The sequence below is a fragment of the Cherax quadricarinatus genome, chromosome 84 (genome assembly GCF_038502225.1).
Source record: "Cherax quadricarinatus isolate ZL_2023a chromosome 84, ASM3850222v1, whole genome shotgun sequence".
NCBI classification, from domain to species: domain Eukaryota; kingdom Metazoa; phylum Arthropoda; class Malacostraca; order Decapoda; family Parastacidae; genus Cherax; species Cherax quadricarinatus.
In genome coordinates, this window is record NC_091375.1 from 13469718 (window position 1) to 13488929 (window position 19212).

General features: G+C 41.9%; 1 protein-coding gene and 1 long non-coding RNA gene across 8 annotated transcripts in view; one reads left to right on the top strand and one right to left on the bottom strand.

Annotated features, from left to right (window-relative positions):
- The window catches only part of LOC128704316 (uncharacterized), a 102541-nt gene that overhangs the window by 54303 nt on the left and 29026 nt on the right, over positions 1-19212 (bottom strand). For 6 of the 7 annotated variants that reach the window (XM_053799467.2, XM_053799469.2, XM_053799466.2 and 3 more), the window contains 6 exons: positions 17603-18965; positions 11736-11976; positions 6206-6295; positions 5226-5440; positions 3874-4030; positions 1023-1188 (listed from right to left, as the gene is read on the bottom strand). In XM_053799467.2, the coding sequence (XP_053655442.2) occupies positions 1023-1188; positions 3874-4030; positions 5226-5440; positions 6206-6295; positions 11736-11976; positions 17603-17814 (1081 nt within the window). In that variant the 5' untranslated portion in view covers positions 17815-18965. The remainder of the gene's footprint in view (positions 1-1022; positions 1189-3873; positions 4031-5225; positions 5441-6205; positions 6296-11735; positions 11977-17602; positions 18966-19212) is intronic. The other variant, XM_053799471.2, reaches the window with a different exon arrangement.
- The window catches only part of LOC128704321 (uncharacterized), a 199288-nt gene that overhangs the window by 28482 nt on the left and 151594 nt on the right, over positions 1-19212 (top strand). The gene's annotated exons all lie outside the window — the stretch shown is intronic.

Consider the following 19212-nt stretch of genomic DNA (forward strand, 5'->3'; position numbering starts at 1 on the left):
GCCACTGGCTGGCGAAACGTTTCCTCATTAAGATACCCAAATGTGTGAAGTGTCTCATTCTAGAATAGTGATACGACTTTTTGTCGCACGCGTCGCAATGCGTCGATTTCTGCGCGATCACCATCAGACCGGCTGGCCTCTCGTCCCCAGGCGCTGTGTTAAGAACCACGAAACTCCCCCCATCTTTTAACCCTTAAACGGTCCAAACGTAGATCTACGTTTGGACAGTTTAAGGGTTAAACGGTCCAAACGTAGATCTACGTTTTTTCAAAATTTGAATGTAAAAAAATGTGGACCTCATTTTGTTTTTTTACATTTGAAAACGTGTAAAAAAAACTTATCTACATGTTTTTTGTTATATTTGAAAATATGTACAAAAAGTAGATCTACTTTTGGAGCGCTAAACCTGTGAACATAGATCTGTTTGGACAGTTTAAGGGTTAACAATATGTTCATTTTTCCACTATAATCTACCTTGTTCATAATTACTATTGCATTTGCTTTGTCTCTTTCGTAAGGTAAAGTCCAGGATCTTCCTTAATTGACTCACGAAATTGTAATGACACGATTGCAAACAAACCATACCACGGGTGGGGATAGAACCCGCGATCAGAGAGTCTCAAAACTCCAGACCGTCGTGTTAGCTGGTCCAGTGGCTAACGCGACGGTCTGGAGTTTTGAGACTCTCTGATCGTGGGTTCTATCCCCGCCCGTGGTATGGCTTCCTTAATTCATGGTATAACTTAACAAATTGTGTTGTAGAGGTCTGAGGAAAGCTCTGACCTCCACAACACAATTGTCATCAAAGATTTGTTTAGTTATACCATGAATTAAGGAAAGGGTAGATTATAGTGGAGAAATTAACATGTTAGGAGCAAATATTCTGTTAGTGGGATTGACTGTGAAGGACCTGCGTAGTATGGGCCAACAGGCCTGCTGCAGTGTTCCTCCTTTCTATGTTCTTATGTTCTTAAGACGGGGGAACTTACGTACCCCTTAACATGACGGTACTAAACACTGACCTGGTTCGATGCGTCGGTATGTCTCGCCCGTGGCAGTGTGGAGGATGGTATCGTAAGGGTCGCACCAGGCTGCGGCAGCGGCTGCGGCTGCGGCCGGTGTCATGTAGGTGTGGTGCGGCAGAGGTGTGCCTCGCTCCATCACCTCCTGCTGAGGTAGATACTCCAACTGAAATACAATAGAAATTTTATTAATGTTGATAGAATTACCCACAATATGTTCGGTAAAAGGCCACAGGTGTAACTAATGTGACATTTTATTGTGGCTTGTGGCCTGGTAGGTAAAAGTCTCGCTTCACACGTTGAGTGTCTGGGTTCGATTCCCGGCAAGGGTGAAAACATTGGGCGTGTTTCCTTACACCTGTTGTCCATGTTCATCCATCAGTAAAATAGTTACCTGGGTGTTAGTGAACTGGTGTGGGTCGCATCCTGGGACAAAACTGACCTAATTTGCGGGAAATGTTCAGCATAACAAGCGACTTTGTATGATGTCAGCTATGGTCTGTATACCTTGTATTATTATTATTATTATTATTATTATTATTATTATTATTATTATTATTATTATTATTATTATTATTATTATTATTATTATTATTTTTATTATTATTATTATTTTATTATTATTATTTTTATTATTATTATTATTATTATTATTATTATTATTATTATTATTATTATTATAAAAGATATTCTTAGCTTAAACGTCACTTTTTGACGTTTTGCTTAGCGTCAGTTTTTCAACGCTTACTGTTTTTTTCTAAATCATATTTTCGTTAGTCAGAATTAGGTTAAATTAATTTAGGTTAGGTTGGGTTATGGAAATTTACATAAATTTATGAAAAACTTATATTTAACTCCTGTACCGTGAGGTCTACGTCTTAATGTAAATATAAAGATGATGAGGTACTGTACCTCCTCCCATGGGAGACTTAAGTCTCGAGACACTCCCCAGATAGGGAGCCAAGGCCGGGTCACCACTACTTGGAAAAGACCCGGGCCGGGGGAGTACCGGCGAATAAAAAAAAAAAAAAAAAAAAAAAAAATAAAAAAAGCGAGACTGCCATCCCCACTCGATCGACACCATGCCTAACCCTTCTAGGGTAGGGTAGGTGCCTGAGCCCGAGCCTTTAGCTCATAAGACTGTCATTCCCATTTGCCCCCTTGGGGCGGGGATGGCAGACCAGAGAGGCCTAGCTTGTGGCTAGGCCTGGGGACAGTTGGTCCCAAAGATGAGGAGGTACTTGTGCCTCCTCCCATGGGAGACTTAGGTCTCAGACACTCCCTAAAGAGGGAGCCAAGGCCGGGCCACCACTTGGAAAGGGCCCGGGCCAGGAGAATACCGGCTAATCTTTAACTAACTAACTAACATCCCCACGAGCCCCTTTGGGGCAGGGCAGATGGCAGACCAGAGGCCTAGCTTCTCCCTTCGAGCCCCGTGAGGGCGGGGAATGTGGCTAGGCCTGGGGACAGTTGGTCCCAAAGATGATGGGGTACTTGTACCTCCTCCCATGGGAGACATAGGTCTCGAGACACTCCCCAGATAGGGAGCCAAGGCCGGGTCACCACTACTTGGAAAAGACCCGGGCCGGGAGAATACCGGCGAATAAAAAAACAAATATGTAAGAAAAGAAAATCGGTAAGCCAGCGGAAGGCCTCGGTCAAATGACCATAAGCTCCAGCTGCAGGTTATCTGGAGGTTATCATAAGACCCCGCGTCAGGAATCACTTGTCCTGTTTCCTGACAACCTTGTCTAACCTAACCTGACGCAAATATTCTAGCAGATGTTATATACCCTGAGGGATATCTCTCTGAGCGCGTGTTATATATATATATATATATATATATATATATATATATATATATATATATATATATATATATATATATATATATATATATATATATATATATATATATATATATATATATATAGTGCCGAATAGGCAGAACTTATTATTATTATTATTAAAGATTAGCCGGTATTCTCCCGGCCCGGGCCTTTTCCAAGTGGTGGCCCGGCCTTGGCTCCCTCTTTAGGGAGTGTCTGAGACTTAAGTCTCCCATGGGAGGAGGCACAAGTACCTCCTCATCTTTGGGACCAACTGTCCCCAGGCCTAGCCACAAGCTAGGCCTCTCTGGTCTGCCATCCCCGCCCCAAGGGGGCTAATGGGAATGACAGTCTTATGAGCTAAAGGCTCGGGCTCAGGCACCTACCCTACCCTAGAAGGGTTAGGCATGGTGTCGATGAATAGGCAGAACTTGCGATCTTGGCTTAAATAGCAACGCTCATCTTGCCATATAGGACAAGTGAAAATTTGTGTATGCAATAATTTTGTCAAATACATTCTGAACCTAGCGAAAAAAATATATTTCACTGTGTTTGTTTAGTATTAAATTATTGTAAACAAATCTAAAATATATTTAGTTGGGTTAGGCTAAAATAAATTGCTCTTGTTATAATAAGGTTAGGTAAGTTTTCTAAGTTCCTTTTGGTGCAAAATTGAATTTTTTTACATTAACATTAATGAAAAAAAATATCTTTAAACGTATAAGAGAAAATTTTAGAAAGTACTTAATTTTCAATGAGTTCTTGCTAATTGACCAGTTTTACATATTCGGCACGACATATATATATATATATATATATATATATATATATAGGGATTAAAATCTTCTTGTTTGTCTAGTGGTAAGAAGGTTACCGTGCGACCTTAATGACCCTCGTGTAGTCGATAGGCTTTAAACCCCCATTAATCGTCCTAAGGAAAAAGAATTGCGACACGTGATAATAAATGCGTATGAAGCTGCAATAAATGGGTAAGAAGCAGTAATAAGTGCGTAAATAGTTACAGGAGGCATCTGGGTGTATTCGGGCCCCGCGGCCCACATGGGTTCGGACTTCTGGAGGTGGGCGTGGGCGTTGGAGTGGGCGTGCCCCCCAGATGGACCATACGGAGACTGCACGAACTCGTACGCCCCCGAGCGCCGCCCGTCATCCTTCACGTACCTGTTAAACAGGGGTTGAGATCAGTTCCAGGTCAACGGCGAGGAGTGCATCTCAACAGATGTTGCAAGAAGTTAACAGATCAGCAGGTCAACAGAAGTCAACAGTAGGAAACAGATCATCAGGAATCAACAAAGGTGGTTAGGAATCGTATGTTAACAGTTGCCAACAGTGGACAAGAGAGGACAACAGAAGTCAGAGACGGTTATAATGGGTCAGTGATACTCAACAGTATTCAACCCATGTCAAAATCAAGCAACAAGGGACAAAAGTGGTCAATAACATTCAACAGAAGTCATCCCAGGTCAACATAATTAACAGTATCTTCAGGTGTTAACGGAAAGCAACAGACTACAAAAGAAATAATCGGAGCTTTCATTGAATTTCCCTAAAACCTGATAATTTCCTTAAAAAAATTCCCTACCCTCATTAAGCAACATATTCAGGCCTTCCCAAGCCTGCCATCCATTCCTCCCTCTACCTCCCTGGAAGGTATTCCGGGGATCAACGCCCCCGCGGCCCGGTCCATGACCAGACCTGGTGGATCAGGGCCTGATCAACCAGGCTGTTACTGCTGGCCGCACGCAGTCCAACGTACGAACCACAGCCCGGCTGATCTGGCACCGACTTTAGGTATCTGCTTAAAGTCAGTCCCTGTCCTCTCGCACACCCGATTCTCCTGTCCCTTCCCTATTATATCTATTCCCTAGCTCCATCTACTCAACAACTTCCATCTGTTCTTTATTCATTCCATTCTTCCTATCCTGCTTTATTTCCTATCCTCATCTCCCTGTGTCCCGTAGCTCAGTTGCTAGCGCACTCAGCTCACACATTGACGTTTGGGGTTCGATCCCCGATATGGCTGGAAACATTAGGAAGTATTTTCTTAAGATACCTGTTGTCCCTGTTTACCTAGCAGTAAACAGTTACCTGGGTGTTAGTCGACTAGTGTGGGTCGCATCCTGGGGACAAAATTGACCTAATTTGCCAGAAATGCTCTGCATAACCAGGGGCTTTCTATATAGTAGTATGTCATTGATATCAGCTATGGTCTGTATAAGTTGTATCACGTACTTATAGAAATAAACATTATTATTATTATTATTATTATTATTATTATTATTATTATTATTATTATTATTATTATTATTATTATTATTATTATTATTATTATTATTATTATCTATGATGCACTCACATGTCCTGGGTCTTGTAGTAATAGTAAGGGTCGGTGTAGGGAATCGATGCGAGGGTGGTGATAGGTGGGGCAGATTCCAGAGTGGCATAGGTGGCGCCCTCGCTGCTCAGGTGGGCGTGGGCGTGACCGTGGGCGTCGATGGTGTGGGCGTGCACGTGGTCGACCTGGTGGCTAGGCTCGTACACCACCACGCTCTGAACTGCGTACGGTGACTGCTGCCGACGGTATACAGACATTAGCTCGTAGGATGAAGACAGTCAGCTGATTTTAGTATATAAATGACAATCAGCTGATTCAAGTAAACAACAATCAGCTGATGTCGGCAAATGAACAACAATCAACTGATTTTAGATAATCAGCTGATTTTATTAACCAACAATCAGATGATTTTATTAAATAACATTAAACTTAATAACCAACGATCAGATGATTTTATTAAATAACCAACAATCAGATGAATTTATTAAATAACCAACAATCAGATGATTTTATTAAATAACCAACAATCAGATGATTTTTTAAAACAACCAGCAAACAGCTGATTTATGTAAACAAACAGAAGACTAAGGTAAACACAAGTGAACTTGGTGTTCAGTAATACGTTAACAAGGTTTAAGGAATTCCCTGAATTCCAAGCGATAACTACAATAAATAATAAAATATGTGAAAGTTAACTGAGTTAACCATTATAAAAAGGTTTTACTAGAATAATGAAGGAGTAACTATAAAATAAACTACAAAACTACACCAATAAAAGGTAAACTATATTAACAAAGATAAAAGTTCAATAAGAAAGAGTTTGGCTACATTAATAAAAGGGGTGACTTCTATATATCTGTCTCACCTAATTTTGTACGAGTGGGTAACTAAAATTTTTGATTGATTAGGAAAGGGAGTGGTTAGATTTATTACAAGCGAAAAAAAAAAGATGAGTAGATTCAAGTGAGGAGTCGACTTGGATAGGATTCGAGTCAACTTACGTAAGTGGCCTGGTCGAGCTCATGTACCGTGGCTGTGATGTGTGGTGCTGCAGATGAGGGTGGAGGAGGTGACCCCAGCTCGTCTTTCACCTGAGAGGAAGGGTAACCAGGTGAAGAAAAACATCAGGGTGCAATTAAGATATACCAGAGTGAGACATCAGAGTGCAATTAAGATATACCAGAGTGAAACATCAGGGTGCAATTAAGGTATACCAGAGTGAGACATCAGAGTGCAATTTAGATATACCAGAGCGAGACATCAGAGTGCAATTTAGATATACCAGAGCGAGACATCAAAGCGCAATTAAGATATACCAGAGCGAGAATACTTAAGTTACAGGTCGTATTGAGGTGTGATTAATGGCTACAGTTATTTATGTATTGTTCCAATCACCGTATTGTGTCTTTTCGTTCTTTATGGCTATTTATTTGCAGCATACATTTGATCAAGCTTGAATATCAAGGCGGATGGACTTGGGGTAGCAGTTTTCTGCCATCTTCCCTATACCCTGCTCCTGCCCACAACATTCTACCTAACCCCTCTTTCTCCTCTCCTTAAAAATCATTTGAAACGTGCTATATTAGAAATAAAAGTGAAAAGTGTGGACACATTTGTTGTGTTTATCGTTGAAAGTTGTGGTCGCTGCTGCTGCTGCTGTTGTCATCATCTACTGTGTTCAGTCCATCAATCTTGACAAAAGTGCAGCATATTCGCTAAGATGGGGCTTATATAGTGATGGTAGTAGGTTGGTAGACAGCAACCACCCAGGGAAGTACTACCGTCCTGCCAGATGACTGTGAAACAGAAACCTGTAACTGTTTTGCATGATGGTAGGATTGCTGGTTTCTTTTTCTGTCTCATAAACACGCTAGATAACAGGGATATCTTGCTACTCCTACTTACACTTTGGTCACACTTCACAGACACGCACATGCATATATATATACATACATCTAGGTTTTTCTCCTTTTTCTAAATAGCTCTTGTTCTTCTTTATTTCTTCTATTGTCCATGGGGAAGTGGAAAAGAATCTTTCCTCCATAAGCCATGCGTGTCGTATGAGGCGACTAAAATGCCGGGAGCAATGGGCTAGTAACCCCTTCTCCTGTAGACATTTACTAAAAAAGAAAAGAAGAGAAACCTTATAAAACTGGGATGCTTAAATGTGCGTGGATGTAGTGCGGATGACAATAAACAGATGATTGCTGATGTTATGAATGAAAAGAAGTTGGATGTCCTGGCCCTAAGCAAAACAAAGCTGAAGGGGGTAGGGGAGTTTCAGTGGGGGGAAATAAATGGGATTAAATCTGGAGTATCTGAGAGAGTTAGAGCAAAGGAAGGGGTAGCAGTAATGTTGAATGATCAGTTATGGAAGGAGAAAAGAGAATATGAATGTGTAAATTCAAGAATTATGTGGATTAAAGTAAAGGTTGGATGCGAGAAGTGGGTCATAATAAGCGTGTATGCACCTGGAGAAGAGAGGAATGCAGAGGAGAGAGATTTTGGGAGATGTTAAGTGAATGTATAGGAGCCTTTGAACCAAGTGAGAGAGTAATTGTGGTAGGGGACATGAATGCTAAAGTAGGAGAAACTTTTAGAGAGGGTGTGGTAGGTAAGTTTGGGGTGCCAGGTGTAAATGATAATGGGAGCCCTTTGATTGAACTTTGTATAGAAAGGGGTTTAGTTATAGGTAATACATATTTTAAGAAAAAGAGGATAAGTAAGTATACAAGATATGATGTAGGGCGAAATGACAGTAGTTTGTTGGATTATGTATTGGTAGATAAAAGACTGTTGAGTAGACTTCAGGATGTACATGTTTATAGAGGGGCCACAGATATATCAGATCACTTTCTAGTTGTAGCTACACTGAGAGTAAAAGGTAGATGGGATACAAGGAGAATAGAAGCATCAGGGAAGAGAGTGGTGAAGGTTTATAAACTAAAAGAGGAGGCAGTTGGGGTAAGATATAAACAGCTATTGGAGGATAGATGGGCTAATGAGAGCATATTCAATGGGGTCGAAGAGGTATGGGGTAGGTTTAAAAATGTAGTGTTAGAGTGTTCAGCAGAAGTTTGTGGTTACAGGAAAGTGGGTGCGGGAGGGAAGAGGAGCGATTGGTAGAATGATTATGTAAAGTTAGCATATGAGAAGTTTTTACAAAGTAGAAGTGATGCAAGGAGGGAAGAGTATATGGAGAAAAAGAGAGAGGTTAAGAGAGTGGTGAAGCAATGTAAAAAGAGAGCAAATGAGAGAGTGGGTGAGATGTTATCAACACATTTTGTTGAAAATAAGAAAAAGTTTTGGAGTGAGATTAACAAGTTAAGAAAGCCTAGAGAACAAATGGATTTGTCAGTTAAAAATAGGAGAGGAGAGTTATTAAATGGAGAGTTATTAAATGGAGAGTTATTAAATGGAGAGTTAGAGGTATTGGGAAGATGGAGGGAATATTTTGAGGAATCGTTAAATGTTGATGAAGATAGGGAAGCTGTGATTTCGTGTATAGGACAAGGAGGAATAACATCTTGTAGGAGTGAGGAAGAGCCAGTTGTGAGTGTGGGGGAAGTTCGTGAGGCAGTAGGTAAAATGAAAGGGGGTAAGGCAGCCGGGATTGATGGGATAAAGATAGAAATGTTAAAAGCAGGTGGGGATATAGTTTCGGAGTGGTTGGTGCAATTATTTAATAAATGTATGGAAGAGGGTAAGGTACCTAGGGATTAGCAGAGAGCATGTATAGTTCCTTTGTATAAAGGCAAAGGGGATAAAAGAGAGTGCAAAAATTATAGGGGGATAAGTCTGCTGAGTATACCTGGTAAAGTGTATGGTAGAGTTATTATTGAAAGAATTAAGAGTAAGACGGAGAATAGGATAGCAGATGAACAAGGAGGCTTTAGGAAAGGTAGGGGGTGTGTGGACCAGGTGTTTACAGTGAAACATATAAGTGAACAGTATTTAGATAAGGCTAAAGAGGTCTTTGTGGCATTTATGGATTTGGAAAAGGCGTATGACAAGGTGGATAGGGGGGAAATGTGGCAGATATTGCAAGTGTATGGTGTAGGAGGTAGGTTACTGAAAGCAGTGAAGAGTTTTTACGAGGATAGTGAGGCTCAAGTTAGAGTATGTAGGAAAGAGGGAAATTATTTCCCAGTAAAAGTAGGCCTTAGACAAGGATGTGTGATGTCACCGTGGTTGTTTAATATATTTATAGATGGGGTTGTAAGAGAAGTAAATGCGAGGGTCTTGGCAAGAGGCGTGGAGTTAAAAGATAAAGAATCACACACAAAGTGGGAGTTATCACAGCTGCTCTTTGCTGATGACACTGTGCTCTTGGGAGATTCTGAAGAGAAGTTGCAGAGATTGGTGGATGAATTTGGTAGGGTGTGCAAAAGAAGAAAATTAAAGGTGAATACAGGAAAGAGTAAGGTTATGAGGATAACAAAAAGATTAGGTGATGAAAGATTGAATATCAGATTGGAGGGAGAGAGTATGGAGGAGGTGAATGTATTCAGATATTTGGGAGTGGACGTGTCAGCGGATGGGTCTATGAAAGATGAGGTGAATCATAGAATTGATGAGGGGAAAAGAGTGAGTGGTGCACTTAGGAGTCTGTGGAGACAAGGAACTTTGTCCTTGGAGGCAAAGAGGGGAATGTATGAGAGTATAGTTTTACCAACGCTCTTATATGGGTGTGAAGCATGGGTGATGAATGTTGCAGCGAGGAGAAGGCTGGAGGCAGTGGAGATGTCATGTCTGAGGGCAATGTGTGGTGTGAATATAATGCAGAGAATTCGTAGTTTGGAAGTTAGGAGGAGGTGCGGGATTACCAAAACTGTTGTCCAGAGGGCTGAGGAAGGGTTGTTGAGGTGGTTCGGACATGTAGAGAGAATGGAGCGAAACAGAATGACTTCAAGAGTGTATCAGTCTGTAGTGGAAGGAAGGCGGGGTAGGGGTCGGCCTAGGAAAGGTTGGAGAGAGGGGGTAAAGGAGGTTTTGTGTGCGAGGGGCTTGGACTTCCAGCAGGCATGCGTGAGCGTGTTTGATAGGAGTGAATGGAGACAAATGGTTTTTAATACTTGACGTGCTGTTGGAGTGTGAGCAAAGTAACATTTATGAAGGGATTCAGGGAAACCGGCAGGCCGGACTTGAGTCCTGGAGATGGGAAGTACAGTGCCTGCACTCTGAAGGAGGGGTGTTAATGTTGCAGTTTAAAAACTGTAGTGTAAAGCACCCTTCTGGCAAGACAGTGATGGAGTGAATGATGGTGAAAGTTTTTCTTTTTCGGGCCACCCTGCCTTGGTGGGAATCGGCCAGTGTGATAATAAAAAAAAATAGACGAGGTGGAGAAGTACTAGGATATTCGCTAAGATGGGGCTTATATAGTGATGAGAGACGAGGTGGAGAAGTACTAGGATATTCGCTAAGATGGGGCTTATATAGTGATGAGAGACGAGGTGGAGAAGTACTAGGATATTCGCTAAGATGGGGCTTATATAGTGATGAGAGACGAGAAGTACTAGGATATTCGCTAAGATGGGGCTTATATAGTGATGAGAGACGAGGTGGAGAAGTACTAGGATATTCGCTAAGATGGGGCTTATATAGTGATGAGAGACGAGGTGGAGAAGTACTAGGCAGAGTCACTGGCTAACAAAGTCACTAGTGGAAGTAGGTCTTGCGTATACATTAAACAAGTTTGAAGAAATCCCTGCATCAACATCCCAAGATGTTGGTGAAAATTAGACACATGCGAAACATCTGGGTATCTTTATTGTAGACGTTTCGCCATCCAGTGGAGAAAGCGAAGCTTCTACGATAAAGATGTTGCTATGCATAAACCTCTACAACACAATTGTCCTCAAAGATTTGTTAAATGATACCATGAATTAAGGAAAGATCCTGGACTTCGCCTTACGAAACAGACAAAGTGAATGTGATAGTAATTATGGTCAAGGTAGATTATAGTGGAAAAATGAACATGTAACACCGGGTCACATAAAAGGCATACCCTCATTAACACCGGGTTGCATAAAAGGCATACCCTCATTAACACCGGGTCACATAAAAGGCATACCCTCATTAACACCGGGTTGCATAAAAGGCATACCCTCATTAACACCGGTTTGCATAAAAGCATACCCTCATTAGCACTGGGTTACATAAAAGGCATACCCTCATTAACACCGGGTTACATAAAAGGCATACCCTCATTAACACCGGGTTGCATAAAAGGCATACCCTCATTAACACCGGTTTGCATAAAAGGCATACCCTCATTAGCACTGGGTTACATAAAAGGCATACCCTCATTAACACCGGGTCACATAAAAGGCATACCCTCATTAACACCGGGTTACATAAAAGGCATACCCTCATTAACACCGGGTTGCATAAAAGACATACCCTCATTAACACCGGGTTGCATAAAAGGCATACCCTCATTAGCACTGGGTTACGTAAAAGACACCCTCATTAACACTGGGTCATGTAGTGGACTTTCTCTTAAAACCGGGTGGTATTAAGAGTGCTTACCTCTGCCTTGGGGGCGACATGGATGGTGTGGGCGTAGGTGTGGGCGTAGGAGGCTGTGTAGGCATGTTTGAGCTCTTCCTCTTCTTCCTGCTTGACGGGCGTGTGGGCGGACAGATTCACGTCTTCCCTGATAATGACGTTGGTAGCCACACCCACCTCGCTAATGACGGGCGTGCCGCAGGTGGAAGGCGGTCCACTGCTGTTGTTGTTAGTCGTAGCTAACACTGTTAAGTTCAACCCGCTGGTGTGGGCGTGGTGGGTTGCGGACGCAAACATATCCAGTGAGTGGCACACACGGACGTGCACACAGAAGACGGGTGGGAAAAAAATGGAGACTATAATAATGTACATAATAGCAACAAGCTGATGAGACACATGTGTAGCACTTAGGTATGTGTAGACTCTACCAGAGTGTTGCACATGTGTCTAATGAAGATATCAAAGTGTTGCACATGTGTCTAATAAAGATATCAAAGTGTTGCACATGTGTCTAATAAAGATATCAAAGTGTTGCACATGTGTCTAATGAAGGTATCAGTGTTGCACATGTGTCTAATAAAGATATCAAAGTGTTGCACATGTGTCTAATGAAGGTATCAGTGTTGCACATGTGTCTAATAAAGATATCAAAGTGTTGCACATGTGTCTAATGAAGGTATCAGTGTTGCACATATGTCTAATAAAGATATCAGTGTTGCACATGTGTCTAATAAAGATATCAAAGTGTTTCACATGTGTCTAATGAAGGTATCAGTGTTGCACATGTGTCTAATAAAGATATCAGTGTTGCACATGTGTCTAATAAAGATATCAAAGTGTTGCACATGTGTCTAATGAAGGTATCAGTGTTGCACATGTGTCTAATAAAGATATCAGTGTTGCACATGTGTCTAATAAAGATATCAAAGTGTTGCACATGTGTCTAATGAAGGTATCAGTGTTGCACATGTGTCTAATGAAGGTATCAGTGTTGCACATGTGTCTAATGAAGATATCAGTGTTGCACATGTGTCTAATGAAGATATCAGTGTTGCACATGTGTCTAATAAAGATACCAGTGTTGCACATATGTCGAATAAAGATATCAAAGTGTTGCACATGTGTCTAATGAAGATATCAGTGTTGCACATGTGTCTAATGAAGATATCAGTGTTGCACATGTGTCTAATGAAGATATCAGTGTTGCACATGTGTCTAATAAAGATACCAGTGTTGCACATGTGTCTAATGAAGATATCAGTGTTGCACATGTGTCTAATGAAGATATCAGTGTTGCACATGTGTCTAATAAAGATACCAGTGTTGCACATGTGTCTAATGAAGATATCAGTGTTGCACATGTGTCTAATGAAGATATCAGTGTTGCACATGTGTCTAATAAAGATACCAGTGTTGCACATGTGTCTAATAAAGATATCAGTGTTGCACATGTGTCTAATAAAGATACCAGTGTTGCACATGTGTCTAATAAAGATATCAGTGTTTCACATGTGTCTAATGAAGGTATCAGTGTTGCACATGTGTCTAATAAAGATACCAGTGTTGCACATGTGTCTAATAAAGATATCAGTGTTGCACATGTGTCTAATGAAGGTATCAGTGTTGCACATGTGTCTAATAAAGATACCAGTGTTGCACATGTGTCTAATGAAGATACCAGTGTTGCACATGTGTCTAATATAGATACCAGTGTTGCACATATGTCTAGTAAAGACACCAGAGTGCTGCACATGTGTCTTAATTCATCAATGGCGGCTTTAATGTGACGGATTTTATGTGGGGAAAATTTACTGTATATTTTCCAAACTACAAAACAAAGTCTTTTTCGGGGCCCAACAACACAAAGTTGAACCAAGTTTAATAATTCTCAATAGAACACAATATGCAACACTCCTTGTAATAAATATAAAACAAAATTATTTCATGAATGGTTTCAAAACCGACAAGTTGAAGAATTGAAACACTTATGCAACATATGGGAATCTTTATTGAAGACGAAGACCTACTGAGACTAGTGGAAGGTACCACTAGTGGAAGGTACCACTAGTGGAAGGTACCACTAGTGGAAGGTAACACTAGTGGAAGGTACCACTAGTGGAAGGTACCACTAGTGGATGGTTCCACTAGTTGAAGGTACCACTAGTGGATGGTTCCACTAGTTGAAGGTACCACTAGTGGATGGTTCCACTAGTGGAAGGTAACACTAGTGGAAGGTAACACTAGTGGAAGGTACCACTAGTGGAAGGTACCACTAGTGGATGGTTCCACTAGTTGAAGGTACCACTAGTGGATGGTTCCACTAGTGGAAGGTACCACTAGTGGAAGGTACCACTAGTGGAAGGTACCACTAGTGGATGGTTCCAATAGTGGAAGGTACCACTAGTGGAAGGTACCACTAGTGGAAGGTACCACTAGTGGAAGGTACCACTAGTGGAAGGTACCACTAGTGGAAGGTAACACTAGTGGAAGGTAACACTAGTGGAAGGTACCACTAGTGGAAGGTACCACTAGTGGAAGGTACCACTAGTGGAAGGTACCACTAGTGGAAGGTACCACTAGTGGAAGGTAACACTAGTGGAAGGTAACACTAGTGGAAGGTACCACTAGTGGAAGGTACCACTAGTGGAAGGTACCACTAGTGGAAGGTACCACTAGTGGATGGTTCCACTACTGGAAGGTACCACTAGTGGAAGGTACCACTAGTGGAAGGTACCACTAGTGGATGGTTCCAATAGTGGAAGGTACCACTAGTGGAAGGTACCACTAGTGGAAGGTACCACTAGTGGAAGGTACCACTAGTGTAAGGTACCACTAGTGGAAGGTACCACTAGTGGAAGGTACCACTAGTGGAAGGTAACACTAGTGGAAGGTAACACTAGTGGAAGGTACCACTAGCGGAAGGTACCACTAGTGGAAGGTACCACTAGTGGAAGGTACCACTAGTGGAAGGTAACACTAGTGGAAGGTACCACTAGTGGAAGGTACCACTAGTGGAAGGTACCACTAGTGGAAGGTACCACTAGCGGAAGGTACCACTAGTGTTACCTTCCACTAGTGGAAGGTACCAATAGCGGAAGGTACCACTAGTGGAAGGTTCCACTGTGACTCCGCCTCCTCCTGATTCGCCTCATCTGACCGCAGTATATAAGCCACGTCTACGGCCCTCCCCTCAAGGAAAGTTCCTTGATGTTGGTGAGGGGCTCTTGATTTAGGGAATTGGATCTGTGCTACAGTTCCCCGAATTAAGCCTGAATGCCTTCCACATCCATCCCCCCCAGGCGCTGTATAATCCTCCGGGTTTAGCGCTTCCCCGTTGATTATAATAATAAAAATGGTACGGCTCTGTGCTGTACATTCTACAAGATTGATGGACTGCTGAACACATCGACTCCAGCCTGAGGGACTGATTTCCTCAAACTCCTCATCCTTATACCTTCCTGCTTTATATAAGACTGATGAAGCCACTGTGTGGCGAAACATTTCTTCAATACAGATTCCCATATGTTGCATAAGTGTCTCATTTCTTCAAAATTATTTCAGTCTAGGCTTCAAACCTTATTAAATAACTTACGTAAGTGGTCAGTTACTAACAGGTGTAAGTGGGCAGTTATTAACAGGTGTAAGTGGGCAGTTATTAACAGGTGTAAGTGGGCAGTTATTAGCAGGTGTCTCTGGATGTACCTGTCTTATTAATCTTCAGTCAGAAATAAAAGGCAGTGACCACAAAACGAAACACTAGAACTAAGTGGTTATAACTATAACCATAATTTTTAAAGGGGTGGTCCGGTAAGCCAGCTGAAGGCCTCAGTCAGGTGGCCAAAAGCTCCAACATCGGGTCATCATTTGACTAAGACCCGCGTCAGGGAACACTTGTCCTGTTTCCTGACGAACCTTACCTAACCTAATGAAAACCTGTCATATGTCTTTTATATTCTCTCTCTGGATTTATGAATGGTCATTGAAGATCACTTATAATGTTTTGTCATCCATTGCTGACCATTATACACATGTAGACCTTTATTTTTATCTGTCAGTAAGATAGAGCAGTGGATATCAAGTACTAGAGAGAAGAGAGAAAAAGAGAGGGAGAGAGAGAGAGGATTGGGTAGACTGTAACATCTTGGACAACAGAAAAAATCTCTTGACACACTAACCCACTGGAGATTAAGTCACGATAGATAAACAGGTGGAAGTACAAGGAGAAGTGTATCAGTTGATAAAACAACAGGTGAAGGCTACGAGGCAGTTACAGTAGGTGAGGTGGTACTAGGATGGGCATATGTAACGAGTGAGGTCTCTGAAGCATCAACACTAGGAGCCCTGCAATATGCATTTGTTATTTGTAAACAAACTGCCAGAGAGAACTGTATCCTTCACAGTGACTAAACATGACATCCAGTCCTCCCATTTTCCTGCATAGTTTACAGGCGTTTCTTTTTATTTATTTATTTTTTTTTTGGCTGTTTGCTAACGATGTGAAGTCAGTGAGAATAATAATTACGGTAAAAAAAGAGAAGCCGGTTACAAGGGACCTGATTGTTTGGTTAATGGAATTTGAAACCTGTCTACCTCACGAGGGTCATTAACCATGTATAGAACTTGTTCACCACCAGTAAAGTTTTAATAACTTACAAACGTCGTTAAAGTAAACTGTCAGTGTATATACACTGAGAGACATACACCTCTCAGTGTACACACCCTGTGAGGGGCTTGGACATGCTGCAAGAATAGTCATAAGTGGCTGTTGGGGTTCAACACACACACACGTGTGTTACACCATGAAAGTCGGTGAAGGAGAGAGATTATAATAATAATAATAATAATAATAATAATTAATAATAGTTCATTAGGACATGATACATAGTTGTACAAGGAATTAGTAGTTGGGTGTACATGCCAAAAGCCCCTTGTATGCAAAGCATTATGGGCAGGCTTAAAATTAACTTAAAATTAACAAGCAATGATAGGTTCAGTGGTAAAAATTACAGTAAACAATTTACAGAGACAAAGTATTTGTTAGATAGACAGTAACTTCAGTAATTGATCCTTAGAGAGGAACTCCATACACAGCTGTAAGAGTAGTCATGATAGGTCCTAAGAGGCAAGGCACCAAGAAATCATTTTCGGGAAGGAGCGAGTCTGTATTAAATTGGGGTAGAAAAGTAGTTTCTGTCAAGGGTGGGTGGAGGGTTGGAAGAGAGCCTTCTGCTTTTCTATCACTCCAGAAACCCTAGCTAATAAATGACAGTCCTTAATCTAGGTAGAAGAGGATAGCTTTAATCAGGCAACAGTCTCGAGGTGGAGTTTTAAGTCCTTTTGTCATTCCTAAGTAAGAAAGCTTGAAGATTTCTTTATAAGGTTCAGCAAGGGAGAATAATTTCATTATCATTTTCATGCTTTTTTCTGAGTATTGAGACTAGGGATCAAGAAAAGGGGCCAGGAGCAGTGAATCAACACCAATAAAGACACCATGGTAAGCTCACACACACACGCACACACACACACACACACACACACACACACACACACACACACACACACACACACACACACACACACACACACACACACACACACACACACACACACACACACACACAATATATATATCTTCTAGATAAATGGTTAAGAGAACCGACAGGATTGATGAATTAGATACTTGTGCAACACTTGGGTATCTTTCCTGTGGAAACGTTTCGCCAACTAGTGGCTTCCTCAGTCCAGTATGGAGAAGAAGAGTTGAAGATCAGACTGAGGGACTGATTACCTCAGTCTCCTGATCTTCAACCATTCTTCTCTGCATTAGATTGAGGAAACGTTTTCAGAATTAAGATACCCAAGTGACTTAATTTATCACGCTGTCTTACCTGGGATGATCCTGGGGTGTGGGTTCTCTTGGCTGGGGCTGATGCCAGGGTTCAATCGACACCACCGTGGAAGGCAGCCCCGGGGTGGCCACCCTTCTGCCTCCTTCATGTTGTGGGACAGCTGAGGAGGAGGAGGACAGGCCTTGTGGAGATCCTTCAGTCTCCTGTGTGGCGCCGTTGGGAGACGCGCTACTGCTGGTCTCACTACTCATAGTCACCTGAAGCAGGTGCGCTGCGCAGCTCAGCAGTCTGCTGGAAGGTGTTGGGGGAGGCCGGTCCGCTGGGTTCAGTAATGGGATCTCTTGTAGATGGAGTGGTCAGGTCAGGCAAGATGGACTAGTCAGGTCAGGGAGGTCTGATTGGCTGTGCTCATAACAGAGTGACCTATGTTTACTGAGGCTTCAAAGCTATTTTTTATAGTTTACCTTTGGGGTTTCACAGGCTTTCTTCGATGATTACGATGTTGACTGCGGGTTCCGAAGTGGAATGTATCCCTGGGCTCCTGGAGACAATTTTCAGGTGGTATAATGTATCCCTGGGCTTCTGAAAACGTTCTTCTTGGACTACCGCCCTGTATGTATTCCTCGGGAGCCCTAGAGATAGCGTCTCATGGGAGGATACATACGGTGTGCTTTCAGTAAGATGTGGCAGAGTGTCCCAAAGTGCTCTCTTGGTGAAGACTCAGGCGAGAGTTAATCACTACACTTGCCAGGAAGTTCTCTCTTTCAATTTTGTCCAATTGGAAATATATTTGTCTTTTTTGTCTAACGTTCTACGAGATTCTCATTTAGAATTAGAATTAAGTCTTCGAGAAATTTGAAGTTTCTAAATTGAGAGTTCTTATCTGAGGCTCTGTTAGTAATTCTTGAGCTTTTGCCTTCAGATGGGCTTTTGAAATAACTTGCTGTCTCAAAGTAATTCTTGACTTCTAATTCAAAGTTTCAGTGCATTAACATAATTCGTAATATATGTAATATAGTCTATGGTGTTATAATATTTCTAACTTTAGAATACAGGTTCCAAGTGAAAATGGTTTTACAAGAGTTCTGTACCTCGAACATCCTTAATACAGGACGGCATTTCTGTTTTGTGTTGTTGGTGGGATTACAAGCGAGAAGGCAGATCAGTATTGTGAGTTCTGAGGAATATTTTGAAGGGAATTCCAATTGCTAATTGAGGTTCTGAAGTGGTGAACTGGATGTGAGTTTGGGAATGTCTTGAGGAGGACTTGGCTGGTGAATGGTCTCCCTGGAAAGGTTACTCGAAGCTAGGACTTGACTTTTTAGGGAATCTCGTGGTGTATTTCTGTCTGTCTCTTTCTCTGTGTCTCCTTCCAGGGGGCTCCCACGTGTACACACTACACCTGTAAAACAAATACGGCAATAAGAAGTAAGAAAGAAGGGACACTGCAGCAGGCCTACTGGCCCATGTGAGGCAAGTCCAAGTCGCCTGCCGGCTTATGCCACTGACCCAACATAGTCAGGTCCAGGTCATATCCACTTAAAGGAAAGAGCACGGCATCAGACCTGCTAGCACAAGCTAGTCAGGTCCAGCTCACACCCACCCACACCCACTCATGCGTTTATCAAACCTAGTTTTAAAACTACACA